The 13,901-nt window shown below is 54.4% G+C and overlaps 6 protein-coding genes across 6 annotated transcripts; 5 read left to right on the top strand and 1 right to left on the bottom strand.

Annotated features, from left to right (window-relative positions):
- Positions 1-2,444: 2,444 nt before the first annotated feature.
- N657DRAFT_662252 (OPT oligopeptide transporter) lies at positions 2,445-5,644 on the top strand (the record flags this gene model as incomplete). The annotated part of the gene is made up of 9 exons (XM_062795129.1): positions 2,445-2,501; positions 2,619-2,658; positions 2,695-2,788; positions 2,873-3,524; positions 3,577-3,858; positions 3,916-4,179; positions 4,236-4,413; positions 4,481-4,770; positions 4,872-5,644. 9 exons carry the CDS (start codon positions 2,445-2,447, stop codon positions 5,208-5,210), a joined length of 2,196 nt encoding a protein of 731 aa, XP_062649630.1. The 3' UTR covers positions 5,211-5,644.
- A 189-nt stretch (positions 5,645-5,833) lies between these two features.
- On the top strand, positions 5,834-7,381 carry N657DRAFT_591673 (DHS-like NAD/FAD-binding domain-containing protein). The gene is made up of 3 exons (XM_062789915.1): positions 5,834-6,347; positions 6,409-6,481; positions 6,547-7,381. The coding sequence occupies exons 1-3, from the start codon at positions 5,997-5,999 to the stop codon at positions 7,278-7,280; spliced, it is 1,158 nt and encodes a 385-aa protein (XP_062649629.1). The 5' UTR covers positions 5,834-5,996; the 3' UTR covers positions 7,281-7,381.
- A 1,184-nt stretch (positions 7,382-8,565) lies between these two features.
- On the top strand, positions 8,566-9,515 carry N657DRAFT_632050 (uncharacterized protein; the record flags this gene model as incomplete). The annotated part of the gene is made up of 3 exons (XM_062791117.1): positions 8,566-8,700; positions 8,792-9,421; positions 9,498-9,515. The coding sequence occupies 3 exons, from the start codon at positions 8,566-8,568 to the stop codon at positions 9,513-9,515; spliced, it is 783 nt and encodes a 260-aa protein (XP_062649628.1).
- A 252-nt stretch (positions 9,516-9,767) lies between these two features.
- On the top strand, positions 9,768-10,498 carry N657DRAFT_280917 (uncharacterized protein). Its single transcript, XM_062786605.1, has one exon. The coding sequence runs from the start codon at positions 9,902-9,904 to the stop codon at positions 10,358-10,360; it is 459 nt and encodes a 152-aa protein (XP_062649627.1). The 5' UTR covers positions 9,768-9,901; the 3' UTR covers positions 10,361-10,498.
- On the top strand, positions 10,498-11,510 carry N657DRAFT_280874 (uncharacterized protein). Its single transcript, XM_062786604.1, has one exon. It carries the CDS (start codon positions 10,636-10,638, stop codon positions 11,149-11,151), a length of 516 nt encoding a protein of 171 aa, XP_062649626.1. The 5' UTR covers positions 10,498-10,635; the 3' UTR covers positions 11,152-11,510.
- Positions 11,394-13,895, bottom strand: N657DRAFT_280615 (glycosyltransferase family 59 protein). Its single transcript, XM_062786603.1, has 5 exons — positions 13,496-13,895; positions 13,355-13,443; positions 12,779-13,299; positions 12,593-12,730; positions 11,394-12,540 (listed from the first exon to the last, which is right to left on the bottom strand). The coding sequence occupies exons 1-5, from the start codon at positions 13,739-13,741 to the stop codon at positions 11,636-11,638; spliced, it is 1,899 nt and encodes a 632-aa protein (XP_062649625.1). The 5' UTR covers positions 13,742-13,895; the 3' UTR covers positions 11,394-11,635.
- Positions 13,896-13,901: the final 6 nt, after the last annotated feature.

The following is a 13,901-nucleotide window of genomic DNA, read 5'->3' as shown; positions in this document are numbered from 1 at the left end:
AAACAACAATGCCACAGCGGCGAGCAATCAAGGCCAGCCTGCCCATGAATGAACTAAAGAGGGCTGTGCTCAACACCCTTCGGACCGGCGTTATAAAGTCACAGTGACTGCCCACCATCGCGACGCTTTTGTTCAAGAGCCAGGTCGTGCATCAGCCTCCTGCAGCAGCGCTCCAGTCTACACAGGCCAGAAATCGACGAGTTGAACGAACAAGGTCGCCTTGGATCTTTTGAGGGCAGGCTCACCCAAACGGTCATCTTCAAAGCCGAGGCATGCGAGGCTGATGTCCCAAGGTCGCTATTTGCGCAAGGCAAAAGGTAAGAAGTGCGCGCACCTTGCTTGCAGGGCTCCTCTGACTAAGGTAGTTAGATACCTGAGGTACAGGTGCTAAGCCTGCCTCGACACCATGTGTCAGAGAATGTACCCAAGAGTTATTTTCAGCTGTCGCCATGAGGTTGAGCAGTTGCCATACATTGTCAGATGCCGGGAGGCTGGGCGTGCAGATTCCGACTGTGACAAGCCCAGGGACAACTACAGCTTGGGCGTCTCATCCAAGAAGGGCACATGTCCCGATTGCGAGGCCCAGGGTCACTGCGCTGTTCGGTGTCGGATTACACACAGCTCTTCAATCCGTCATCGCCATATGCTCCTGTCTTCGCTGGCATGGTGACGGTGTTCATCTCAGCCTTTCCTTGGCTGGGACTGCTGGTTCATGCCATTTGGAAATATGGAATCGGACTAGAAGCATGCAGCCATGGAATGTCCCGGTCCGCCGGCTCCCGCAGATCATGATACTGTTCCCTCGCTCTTGAAGAGCCCGGAGGAACATGTAACCCGCCCAAGTCTTGTCTCCAAATACTCCGCCCGTTTCGACAACGTCTTTCTCGCTCACGCCACTCCGGCAAAGGAGTCAGAAACATTCCAGGCAGACCCGGACATCGAGACCAAGAGACTGTTAACGAACTTTTGATGAAGAGTCGGAACCAAATACAGCCAGGTGACCGTGGGTGGATGTGGATTCAGTTTTATGGCGGTCTTGAACGGGATCTTTCGTGGGCAGCTTCAAGTTGGACGTCCTGTTTACCGAAGACGGAGCTCAGCAGCTCGACTTGAACAGGACGAATTGGACAACCAAGATGCTGTGGAAACACATGTGCTCCAGTGCTGAGAGTTGAATGTGAAGAATTCTTTAGTAATTAGAAGTGGAGTAAGTAAGGTACCTTGCTGTACAGTGGGTATGATTCAGGGGTGGCAAGCAGTGTGAACGATAAACAGGGGACTACTAACTAGTCCTGAACCTGAACCTTTTCCGACACACACGCAAGTGTGTTTTCTCTTACCGAGATACCACTGCCATGCTCAAGATCAGACAGTTTAGGTAGTCTAGAATTCCTCATTCGAAAATGAGAACTCGCCACAGCAAGAGATTCTTACCTTATTAATAGTGACCACCGGTAACCAAGATACGTCAACCTTAGGACAGCCTCTTTCCTCAGAAGCTCGAAATGGGATAGAAACTCACGTTTTGCTGTGGTGTTGGTCGCACTTTCCGGATGGCGACACGAGGTGGGACATGCAGCTTCATCGACCGAGTCTGCAACAAAAGCTGCGGGTTGATGGACCGATGATCGATCCCCGTCTCTCACAAAGCCCGACTTGCGCCTACACATGTCCTCTTGTTTGGCACCTACTTAAAAAGGAGGACAACCCGGAGGGGGTATGTGGGCGACAGCGACCCGAACGGGGCTGCAAACCGATGAAACGGGCCCCGTATTCCCAGATACACGGGTTGCGCCATCCTGTCAGGTCAGTATTGGGAAGGCGGGATGGTGTAATATTCCGTCGACATGATGCCGTACCCCCCCGTTCCCGGGATCAGGCTGATCAGCCGGGAGGGGAGGGAAAACGCTCAATAGATACGAGCACGTCGAGCAGCCAGGATCAGGAAGCCCACGTGTGTGTTGCCACGCGTCAGGAATTTGGCAAAGTTCTGTCTGTACTGTGAAGTATCCCCACCTCCGGTTTTGTGCCAATGTTGGTTTCATTTGCTCGTGATGATAAGCTTTCGGGCACCGAGAACTGCCGCAACAGAGTGTGACCTTGTTGAGCAAAACTGCCGCATTAGGAAGGTGTCTCTACATCGACAGTCCAAGACCCCGTACAATACCCATTCGCGAATCGTAGTTGGCGCTGCACGGTAACACAAATTTTGGACCAGATTGCACCACTGTGGGTTGCCACAATCAAAGCCAATGCCGGTGGCGGGAGCGCGGGACCGAGAAGGGCCCCTGAGGGAAGGCATTGAAGGTTTAGCGTTTATGAAAATCCTTATATAGCGCAGCTAGAGACATGGTGCCCTAGAACCATGGCTCGATGGCGCCCGAGAGCGCAATTCCCGACCCGCAACCTTCAACTTAGCTGAGTAGCCAGGACAGCTCCAAAACATGGCCGTCCCTGACACGGCAGTCTTCCAGGTCCCGGCCCGTGAGGAGCCCGAGACAGTCACTTAGAAAGTGGCTTTCTCAGATGAAAAAGCGAAAAAAGGAAAAGAAGGCGCACCAGATTCCCCGGGAATCCAGGCCGTTCCTCCTGCCTACGATGGGGACAACAGCAGCCAGGGCAAGGACGAGAGCAGCGAAGATACCATCATCATCACAGGTGCCGATGCTGCCTTGCATCTGCTGCCGCTGTGAGACGATGGCGAGCCTGCCTTGACCTTTCGCGGCATCTTTCTCGCCACCGTTCTATCAGCCTTTCAGGCCGTCATGTTCCAGATCTACTACGTAAGGTAAGTTGGCATTCGACATCTTGATCGTTGTCTACTGACTCTTGCTTACTTGCGCAGCTCAAACCGACCCAAATCACCATCCAGGGGACTTTCATCGTCCTCATCGCCATACTTCCTCGGCAAGGGATGGACGGCTTTGTTTCCCCGCGGTGACAAGTTGGCCGCCCGATGGAGGGAGCGAGGCGGCCAAGGCAAGTTGCCCTTGCTGATTTCGATCGCCAATCTCATCAACCCCGGCCCGTGGAATCTCAAAGAGCATGCCATCTGCGCCATCACGGCCACGTCGGCATCCAACGCGGCCGCCAGCGTCGCCGTTTTCGCCGCACAGGACCCCTTTTACGACCTGCCCATCAGCGCTACTACAGTCATCCTGACGCTCATTTCGATCGGACTGTTTGGCTACGGTATCTGCGGAATGATGCGTCCTTTTGCTGTCTGGCACGTCGATGTTGTCTATTGGAGCTGTCTCCCAACCGTCAAGACGCTCCAGGGCCTCCACTGGCAGGACCTCAAGGGCTCCAAGCCCCTTCGCTGGTTCTGGTATAGCTTTGTCGGCATGTTCTTCTACGAGTTTCTGCCTGCCTATATCTGGCCGTGGCTCAACGCCGTTTCGATTCCCTGTCTTGCTGCGATGCGCGCCACGGGCGAGAAGGCGGCCGTCCTTACCAACCTTTTTGGCGGCTCAGTGAACAACGAGGGCTTGGGAATCCTTAGTCTGTCTTTCGACTGGCAATACGTAAGAACCATGCCGTCTCGAAGTCGAAGCCGACACTGACTGTTTACTGCAGATCACGTCGTTCAACACCTCGCTGCCCCTGCCATTGCAAGCTCATTCGGCGCTTGGATATCTCGTCTGCTTTGCCGCAATGCTCGGCATTTACTACACCAATGCCTGGGATGCCAAGTCGCAGCCCTTTATGTCAACAAGGCTTCGAAAGGAGGACGGCACTGCATACCCCGTAGCCGAGGTCTTCACTGGCGGCATCCTCAACGTGGAGGCCCTTCAGAAATATGGCATCCCCCGCCTCACGGGAAGCTTTGCATACGCCATGTTTATGGCCAACGCAGCGGTATATGCTCCCCCAGTTTCTTTGCGAGGTTTTGCTTTCTGACCGCCTGGCTTCTAGATCGGAGCTCTCGTTGCACACTGCGTGCTCTTCTGGGGCGGAGACGTCGTCAGAGCATACAAAGCCGCGAGGAATGGGCGACACGACGATCGCCATCACGCGCAAATGATGAAGCATTACAAGGAGGCGCCGTGGTGGTGGTATATTGCTATATTAGTCCTCAGTTTCGTCCTCGGTCTTATTGTCGTCACCACGCAGCATATTACCCTGTCCGCCTGGGCCTACGTCGTCTCACTGCTGCTCGGAATGTTCATCGCACCCTTCGTAAGTCTTCTTAAACCCTGATGCTCATGGCTAAAGCCAGGCCACTGAATCTGCAGAGCACGCTGCTCTACTCCCGCTACGGGAACGGGATTGCTACGAATAACCTGTCAAAGATGCTGGCCGGTCTCATCCTCCCTGAGCGCCCCATCGGCAATATGTATTTCGCTGCCTGGTCACACAACGTCATTGCCAACGCCGTCAACCTGTGCAGTGACTTGAAGATGGGCGAATACCGTAAGTCACTCTTGTGAGATTTCCTCGCGGCTGAACACGCAGAGCCTGACCGGACGAAAAACAACAGTCAAGATACCGCCTCGAGTCATGTTCCTCACCCAGGTCTATGGTACCATCTTGGGCGGCTTCATCAACTACGGCGTCATGGTGTCCATTGTACGCGGCAACCGTGATCTGCTCGCGCACAGCGACAGCAACAGCGCATGGAGTGGCGCTACCATCCAGTCATACAACACCAACGCAATCTCTTGGGCGCTGGCCAAGTACCTCTACAAAACGGGCGCAAAGTACGAGATGGTGCCTATTGGCCTGGCCATCGGAACTGGCATCGTTGCCATCCACCGCCTCATTGCATACGTGAGCTTACCCGGGGCCCCAATCTCCCTCCTCTTTTCCACGTCAAATCATCCTCTTCCAGTTATCTCGGAACTAACCCTCTACCTATCTCTTCCTCGCAGTTCCTTCCCCGAATCCGCAACTTCTCCCTCTATGACATCAACCTGCCCCAGTTCATCCAGTACGCGGGCTACATCCCCTACAACGCCTCGCAGACCTGCGTCATCCTGTCCCAGGTCCTCAGCGGTTTCTTCGTGCAGTTCTACCTCCGCAACTACCGCCCGCGCATCTTCAGGGACTACTCGTATCTCATCACGGGCGCCTTTGACGGCGCTAGTCTTACCGCCCTGTTCATTCTGTCCTTTGCCGTGTTTGGGGCCGGCGGCCCGTCGGTGCCGTTCCCCAAGTGGTGGGGGAATAATTCGGATGGGTATTACGATCTCTGTCCCGTGCCCGAGTAGTAGCTTGGGGCTCAGGGGTTCTCAGAGATGCCTGCAAGAAGAAAACAACGAGACAAGTGTCATCACTTTGCTTGGGCCACGCACCAGGCGGCATCTTGCAAGATGTCTGATGGGCAGGCGGTGGCACTGGACATGCCTGACAGGCAAGTTCTCCGCGGATATATCCTGTAGTTACATCCAGAGGTACCGCAGGGCTGAGGATTCTTGCTGCTGAATGCCATCAGACCATGAACTTGAACTTGTCCTTTCTGTGGTCCTGTCGTCCACAGCGCACTTCTGAAGCTGGTTGTAACCGAGATGAAGATAACAAGACAGCACAATGAAAATCGAACATGATATGCTTGCAGATAACTTACATGTATCTTTGATTCTGAGACTGGGAGTGCCGACGAGCAAGGTCTCGGGGAGAATCTCAATTGTTTTACCAACTTCAAAGTACTATCGTACATTCGAGCCGCAGAATAGGAAAACATCATCCGTAAGTAATCACACACTGTCCTTTTGCTCAGAGATTGGACCTTTTGCAGGTATGGTACCTTAGTTTTGTTTGCTGAAAACGGGTTGCTGCCCGGCCAACGGCATCTTGGCATGCACGTTGGCACTCATCTCACAACTTCAACCCCTCACAGTGGCAATCTTTCGTTCACTGCCTAATTAACGTTAGCTCTTCCATTGATTTCGGTTATCCAACATCAACAGAGCAATCCTCTTGCTACGAAGCTGTATTTCACAGAGTTCAGAAGTAAGAGCATTAGAGAAACCAGGAACACAACACAACCTCCAAAAATGGCCTGGACTGCGGACAAAGTCCCGCTCCCCGAGCTCGTCGAGGCTCCAGAAGACATCGGCCAGAAAGCGCGGCAGCTCGCCGGCATGATAAGGAAGAGCGAGCACTTCATCGTGTTTACTGGAGCGGGTATCTCTACCTCGGCCGGCATTCCGGACTTCCGAGGCCCAGAAGGAGCATGGACTCTGCAGGCCCAAGGGAGGCAGCGAACCACAGCCGCCGTCAGCACCCTGCAAGCCATTCCAACCACCACGCATATGGCCATCGTCGAGTTGCAGAACCAAGGCCTAATGAAGTACCTCGTCAGCCAAAACTGCGATGGGCTGCACCGGAGGAGTGGCGTCTTGCCTGTGGGACTGCCCTGAATCTACTGCTCTCCCCTAAATCCCCAATTCCCTGACGGCGGTTTAGGACAAAATATCCGAACTGCATGGCAACAACAACCGTGAAGTTTGCAAGAATTGCGGCAAGGAGTACATCCGTGGTCAGTCCACCGCCCCGTTCCCTCCCGCCCATCCAGATACCTTAACTCCAGTTGTAACCCCCCAGACTTCCGCGCCGTAGCTGATTATACCACCTCGGTACACGACCACCGCACGGGGCGCAAGTGCACGCGCTGCGGCGGCGTCCTCCACGACACCATCATCAACTTCAGCGAGCCGCTGCCCGCGCGGGAGCTCGCGCTCGCGCTCGAGCACGCCCGCAAAGCCGACCTGTGTCTGGTCCTGGGCTCGTCGCTGACCGTGGCGCCCGCCAACGAGGTACCCGAGGCGGTCGGCAAGCGACGCCAGCGCGGCGGCGGCGGCGGCGCGAAGCTGGTCATCTGTAACCTGCAGGCCACGCCGCTGGACACCATGGCGGATTTGAGGGTGCATGCCAAGACGGACGAGCTGATGGTGCGGGTGATGCGAGAGTTAGAATTGGAAATCCCGGCGTTTTCGTTGGAGAGGAGGTTGGCTGTAACGGTGGAGGGGTTGGACAGGAAGATGAAACTGAGCGTGGAGGGAGTTGACGTGGATGGGACGCCTGTTTCGTTTCTGAAGTCGGTCCGGTTGGTGGGGAGCCGTCGGGCATTGAAGTCGGAGCCGTTCGTGTTCCCGTTACGGGGTGATGCTGCTGACGGTGAACTGGAGTGGAAGATGGAGCTCGAGTTCATGGGGCATTACGGGGAGCCCAACCTGGAGCTAGTCCATAGTATCCGGGAGGAGGAGATGGGGATTCAGGCGGTGTATCTTCTGCATTACAACCCCTACAATGGGGAGTGGAAGACGAAAAGGCTATAGGTCATACCTGCAGTATAGCCCTTGAGTGATTGTTACAGTAGTGCGAAACCAGGGACAGGGGTCCCTACCACTTGATTGCAATGTCTTCCATTTCAACAACCACCAACTAATTCTGACCAAAGGAAATCGAGAATTGAGGAAAGCTCACAATTATCTCTCAGTCAAGCCAGTTTTTTTCTTCGTCAAAATAGGTCGTTTGGGCGATTATCTGGACGTTTTGGCGGACCCTGGTCGTCAAAGGTCAGACAGAGGTTAACAATCATTCCAGAGGGTGACTGTACAGCAGTCGAGTGTACTCGTGCATCGCACAAGCTGCTGCTTGTAAGAAAGTGGTTTTCGGCGTACGCTGGCTATTCCCTCATTATTGGAATATGTCTTATGAGGATGGAAACGGTACTAGGTACCTTAGCTATGTTGCAGAGAGGCAACTTGGACTAGGATGATACTTTGATAAAACCTTAAAACAAAAGTGATTATAAGATGATAGTTATACGTATTAGACCATACAAACTAACAGTTTCCAATTCATCACCCTGACAGGCCATTCAAGTTCGAGCTGCTGATACCAAAAAACCTCGAAGTGGATCATATTCTGCTTCTTCATCTGCGAGGTTATCGACACGTCGATCAGCTGTCGGCAGCCAGGCCTGCTGGTTTTGATTCAAAAAGTGCTACTTCAATATCCTTTTCATATACTATTGTGTCCTGACTTTGCAACAAAGAACGAGCCATACCAGGTACCTTAGGCAAACTTACTTCTTCTCACCCAGTTTTCCGCTGTCCACACAGCCATGCTCCGCTCACGGTCTGGCTGGCATACTATCGATGACAGGTAATCACTGGCCGGGTGAGTAAGCTTGTTCTTCGAGCACCTGGCTGCTGCGGATGGTCTGGTAGTGCCTGATAAAGGCGCCGGCTTCACCAGTAAGGATGTTGTTCTTCAAGTTGCTCCTGCATACTTTAGGCCTCTTATTCCAGCAGCTAACAACCCGACTACAGCATTCAACTATCGGTGCTCCCAAGGACGTCATACTTTGCGCTTAATAGGAGACAGGGCGCAATTGAATTCAGTCCCTGGGCTGTACACATCACAGGTTTTTGTCTGAACCGCACAGAGAGGACATTTATATCGTTGAGAGTATCCCAACTTTGGGTATGTATACCTCCTTCAAAATCTTCGCTGCCCGCTGCTGGTCTTTACTTTACTTCCTTTCCTCTGTCACTTCCAGTGATTTGACTTACAACACCTTTCTTCGGTCACCGCACAGACACACCATCGTGGACAATGGATCGCCCTGTCTCTACTCATCTTGAGACGCCCATGGAGGGCTGCATCGTCGTCAAGACCTGCATTAGCGACAGTGATGGGGAGAGCGACATTACCGAAGATATTCTTAGCGGCGGTGTTAACTTAGAGATTGTACGTAGGCACTTCTTGTTCCTGACCTGCCGCAAGTTTGGTCCACAAACACCATGTATGACTTCGTTGCCTGCACTGACTCTTGTTTTAGGCAGCGGCCCCGGCTTTGACGGGCCCCAGGACGCCTACACGACTCCGAAAAAGGTCGGGTGCGCGGGGCGTCGGGCGCAGCGAGCGACATGAGCGGCTCGGCCTTCAGTTCCCTGAACGCCAAAACGTCTCGATTTACTCCGCGGATGTTCATGCGCCAAGGGCAAGAGCCCCGGCAACAAGCATAGGGCCGAGGAGTTTAGAAGCGACAGGAAGCGAATCTCGTCCCGATCTCGCGGTGCTCAATGCGGAACACTCGGTCCGACTATCCCGAGTTGCGATGCAGCCTACCGTCTCAGCAGGAGAAGCCAGACACGCGACGAAAACGGTCAACACTGTTAGGACAATGCATGCCGGAGCTCAGCAGGATGTTGCGGCATTTGGCCCAGGAAGGACTCGGAGGGGAAGGATCAAATTCGTCAGAGCTGGGCTGGCAGCCGCCGGGCGCAACCCCGAGTCCGGACACGCCGAAGGACCGGACATCGCCAGATTCTACCAGGAAAGGGCTGTGATGGAAACACAGATCCGGTCCAAGGATGCCTTGATCCAAAGGCAGGCCGCATATATTGAAAAACTCCAGGAGGTTAGGGATCGGGTCGAGAAGCAACTGGCGGCGGCGAGCGAGAGGACGGTAAGACACACCAAGCGAAGCAGGAGGCAGGGAGCTCGAATCAGGAACAGTTATGACGAATCCCTCGTCATATTAGACCAGTCCCCCGTCATAGTACGTGGAGCAAGTCAGGATTTTGATGTCTCAACTCGGCCGACATAGACATTGGAACAATGTGAGAGGCATCCAAGTTGCTTCTGACCGCTTAGGCGCCCCGGCAAAATGTAATGTTGTTCATCAAAGGGACGTTGTTGTTCATCAAAGGCATGGGCAATTGCATATCTTCCACGCTCGGACGCTGCAGCCTCGCTACACTAGAGATCGTCAGACGAGGTCTGCACGAACCACTTCGCACCCAGTAAGAACATACTTTTGTCAGCGGGTTTCGGTAAATTTAAACGACCCGATTCGGGCATCAATGGGTAAAAGTCGTAATCTGGCGCCTCATCAGGGTCCTGAGGCAGGGCAGAGTGCCGCAGCGTTCAAGCCTTTGCAGTCGCTATGACAAACAGATTCTGCGACAAAATGTGTTGGGGACGGCATTTGAACTATTACGGGTGCCTTCGTACGGAGGTACGTGTAACTGGGCTTCGGACGAGAACGCTGATTGTGCCTCGACAGATCCATTACTCCCCTTTCCATTGGTGGTGTTCGCGCTCTCTTTGCAGCTTCGCATCAGCTTTGGTCCGAAGCCCCGCCCTGCACCAACGGCTGTTCCAACGTCGGGTGTCACCGGCAGCGGTACCTGAATACCCCATCTCCCCCACCCCACCTGCCAGGCCACGGATGGCTGACAGAGACGACGCCTCTGATTGGTTGGGGAACTCCGGGATTCGCCGAGCCTCATTGCTGCATGGCCGCCTTCCACATCCATCTCTCCGACTTCAGAGAACCAGATCTTGCCGGCACTCGATACATCAAATCTCAACTTGCCCACCACTCATGGTCATGGTATTGTGATCCTCGACGAGAAGAACATCGAGTTCCTGGCTTCACCTACAGCCCGTCCATCCTATTTCGACGCTCTCTTGGCCTGTGCGATATCTCTCACGAAAGAACCGAGAAGAGGATTTTCTGATTCCCCAAAACGCTCCCTGAACAAGCCGCAAATCCTCGCACTAAGGCCGCAAAGCGCAGGCGGTATCTCGACCATCCTATTGCACCTGAACCTCCTCGCAACTGCATCGACTTCTGAATTTCTCGCTCCCGTGCGAGCGACCCTAACACAACATAAAATGTCCACTCAACGGCCGTTCTTCCTCTCAACATTCTTCGCCGCATTTCGGCATCAAACGCCAGCGTCCTTGTCGAGCCCGGGCGCATCAACCCAGCAGCCCAACAAACACGCCACACAAGGATCAAACCCAACGCAACAGACATCAGGATCGACGCCACTGTCCATATCATCGACGGCGGCTGCGGCAGCGACCACGTCGGCGACGTCTCCGCCGTCGCGATCAGGAGGCGTCATGAGCCAGCTACCGCTACACTCCCCACGACATCATCACCACCACCATCACCACCACAGCGGCGGCATCCCGATACCCCAGCCGCAGGGCGGCCGAGATATTGGCCACGGCCGGAGGAGGGGGAGCGATAGCAGCAGCGAAGGGTTCAGGGATGCGCTCGGGGCGGAGAAGCTGTACATTGGCGGGCGGACCGCAACTGGGGAAGAGAGGTTTTTTAAGCTTGGTGTTGTGAGGAGGGTGAGGAGTGGAGATAGATTAAGCCTAGACCGGTTGAGTCTGTGAGGCACTGCATCAATATGGGAACTTGGTTGACGACTGCAGAGAATACAGGACTGCCCGGGGGTGGTCTCTCAGACAACGAATGACGACAATGTATGTTTGAGATTGAACGGGTATGGAAGGGTTCAACGGGCGTTTCTGGGGTTGGCGTCAGGCGGCGGGTTTGGCATGATCATGGACACGTAACAATACATAACATGTTTGGGCTCGAACGGGTTGGGCTGGAAAAAGAGTTTTGCATTACATATCACTTAGATATGCCCGACGAAAGTACACGTACATACAAAGCGGTCTCACAGCCTCCTCGTCTCCTATCGACCATGCGCAACCGTCGGACCAACACTTTCTCTACCACGTTCCAAGACCGCCAATGAATACGAATGTAACCGGCTACGGAGTAGCGACACACGAATAACGACGAAGTAAGAAGAGGGAAAGCCCACCATCCCGCAGAAACGCATCCCCGTGATCCTTCACCATTCGGAGTCTACCACATAAATCTCTGCACCCGGCCCCCATCAAGCAACCTCCCCTCCCCATCCCGCCAGTAAAAGGGCCTAGACAAAAACATGTACATCGTCCCAGCATTCAGCACTAAGAACCAACTTGTCTCCAGAACAAGCCGCACGTCGATTCTCCGCCCTACCTTCCACAGCCAGGCCGCCGCTGCCGGACTACGCCCTGCTCCGGAGGTAGCTGGTGTCGCATCTCCGATAGAGTCGCTAACTGACCATGAGGGTAGCAGCAGGCGGTAGAAGACCCAGGGGAGGATGAAATACCGTGGTTCGACCAAGGGTGCGGTGACGAGTGAGAGCGCGGTCGTGAGGAGCCAGAGGAGGGCGGTGGATGTTGGTGGAGAGGTGGAGGAAGCTGGGTCCTCGTCGAGGAAGGCCAGGGATCCGGCGGTTGTTGTTGCGGGGGCAACTGGGTGCTGGTTGGTGTCGTCGCGTACGGTTGGCGGTTTCGTTGTCGGTGCGGATGGTGTGGGTGGGTTGGTGGCATGGCTGGTCCCGGCGAGCTGGTCCCACATGAGCCAGCGGCAGAGGGTGTGGGCTGGCACGAGGGCCAGGCGGATGGTTGGGGAGCGCAGGATGGTGTAGCGGAAGATGTAGAACATGTAGTGTCTGTTGTCGGCCAGGGTGAATGGGTGAATGATAGTATTGTATTTGACAACGGCAAAGGAGACGAGCGTTGTGAAGAAGGTGTATGGGAGGGAGAAGAGGGCCGCTCGCCGGGTCTGGACCGAGAGCAGACGTCGGAGGCACCGGATAGGGCGGGTGAGTGCTGATATAAAGGATGGGATGAGGAGCGGCGCCGAGAAGAAGGCGAAGAGCGGCCAGACGTAAAGCATTTGGGCGAGATGGATAGTGGCGATATGGTTTGACTTGTCTCCTACTCTTCTGTCAGTTTTGGTTTGCAAGCCAAAAGATGGGACCAGACACACCCAGGACAACTCCCCCATTCCAAGCCACGAACCCGGCAAACAGCGCGAGGATGGTGATATGTGGCCATATTTGTCGGAGTATCCTACATGGGTTGCGCAGAGCGGCAACAGCAATGGTCAAAGCACAGAACAGCCAGTCTACTCGAGTCAGCAAAGTTCGGCATCCTGTCAAACCAAACGACGTACCCTCTAGGCCAGACTGGCGAAGAATCGGATCATGAACCTTCGCGAGGGACCCCTGAGCAGCCAGCTTTGCAGACCGCAGGACATGGACCGCTTCCAACCCGCCCATGTACACGACTACCCAGAAGACGTTGGTCTGGCGCATGAAGAGCGCGGAAACGCCCAAGATTACTGTCCAAAAGTCGTTGGCGGCACTAGGAGGTTGCGGTGCCAGGCGTAGAAGATGGTTCCGGTAGGCAGCGAGGACCACCACGGTCGAGACAACATCCGTGTAGTACAGCGCCGAGAAGAAGAAGATGACGGGAAACAAGGCAATGTTCACACCTGTATGGTATGAGTAGAATGAAAGGTTCCCTGAACCTTCCTTGCCCTCCCGCTCCGCAGTCCGATGCTCGATCAACTGGCGGCATTGCGATGCGAGCAAAGCAGTCACCAGGGTTGCGAGAAGGTTGTTGTGCCGTAGGCTGGAGGTAGTGCATTTCGCCAACATCAACAGCTTATGGTAAGCCACAGAGAGCAAGTATCTTGAGAGACAGATGTCAGTGACGGTAACAAGAGTAGAATCAGGAGTGTCTTTACAGGCCTGGCGGGGTGGTGATCTTGTCATCCCAGTCCCAGAATCGACCCTCGCAGTAGGCCTGGGCCTGGGGAATATGAAACACTTCATCCTGGCTAGCTGTTAGTATCCAGTCATGCTTCTGCAGCATGAGGATTGCTGACGAGATACGGTTCAGGAACATATGTGTTCACAAGTGCGAGCCAAGACCTCGCCGCCAAGAAGAGTGAGAAGAAGGAGCCGGCCTTGAATGCTTGTGCCCAGACTGTTGACGAGGGCGAGACCTGGGTTGGAGTCGATTTTGTGTACGTCCATGGCGCGAGAAAGTGACTGAGGACCAAGGCGACAGCAAGGCCTTTGACGACTTCAGCGGCTGTCAGTTCTTGGCGAATGGCCTGGATGCGCTCCATTGTACGGGGATAATTGGTGTTAATGTCAAACGTATAGGGGTCATAACATCTCGCTCCAATTTCATGCGGAAATGGTACTTTTTGTTTGGCAACGCAGCGTCGTCACCCCGCCGGGGTGTTCAATACCTTATCATATGCAAACTGGATAGGCTCCGGCGTA

Source organism: Parathielavia appendiculata, assembly GCF_033297405.1.
Source record: "Parathielavia appendiculata strain CBS 731.68 unplaced genomic scaffold N657scaffold_3, whole genome shotgun sequence".
Lineage (NCBI taxonomy): Eukaryota > Fungi > Ascomycota > Sordariomycetes > Sordariales > Chaetomiaceae > Parathielavia > Parathielavia appendiculata.
Note: the sequence above shows the minus strand (reverse complement) of the source record. Positions and strands in the feature narration are given on the sequence as shown.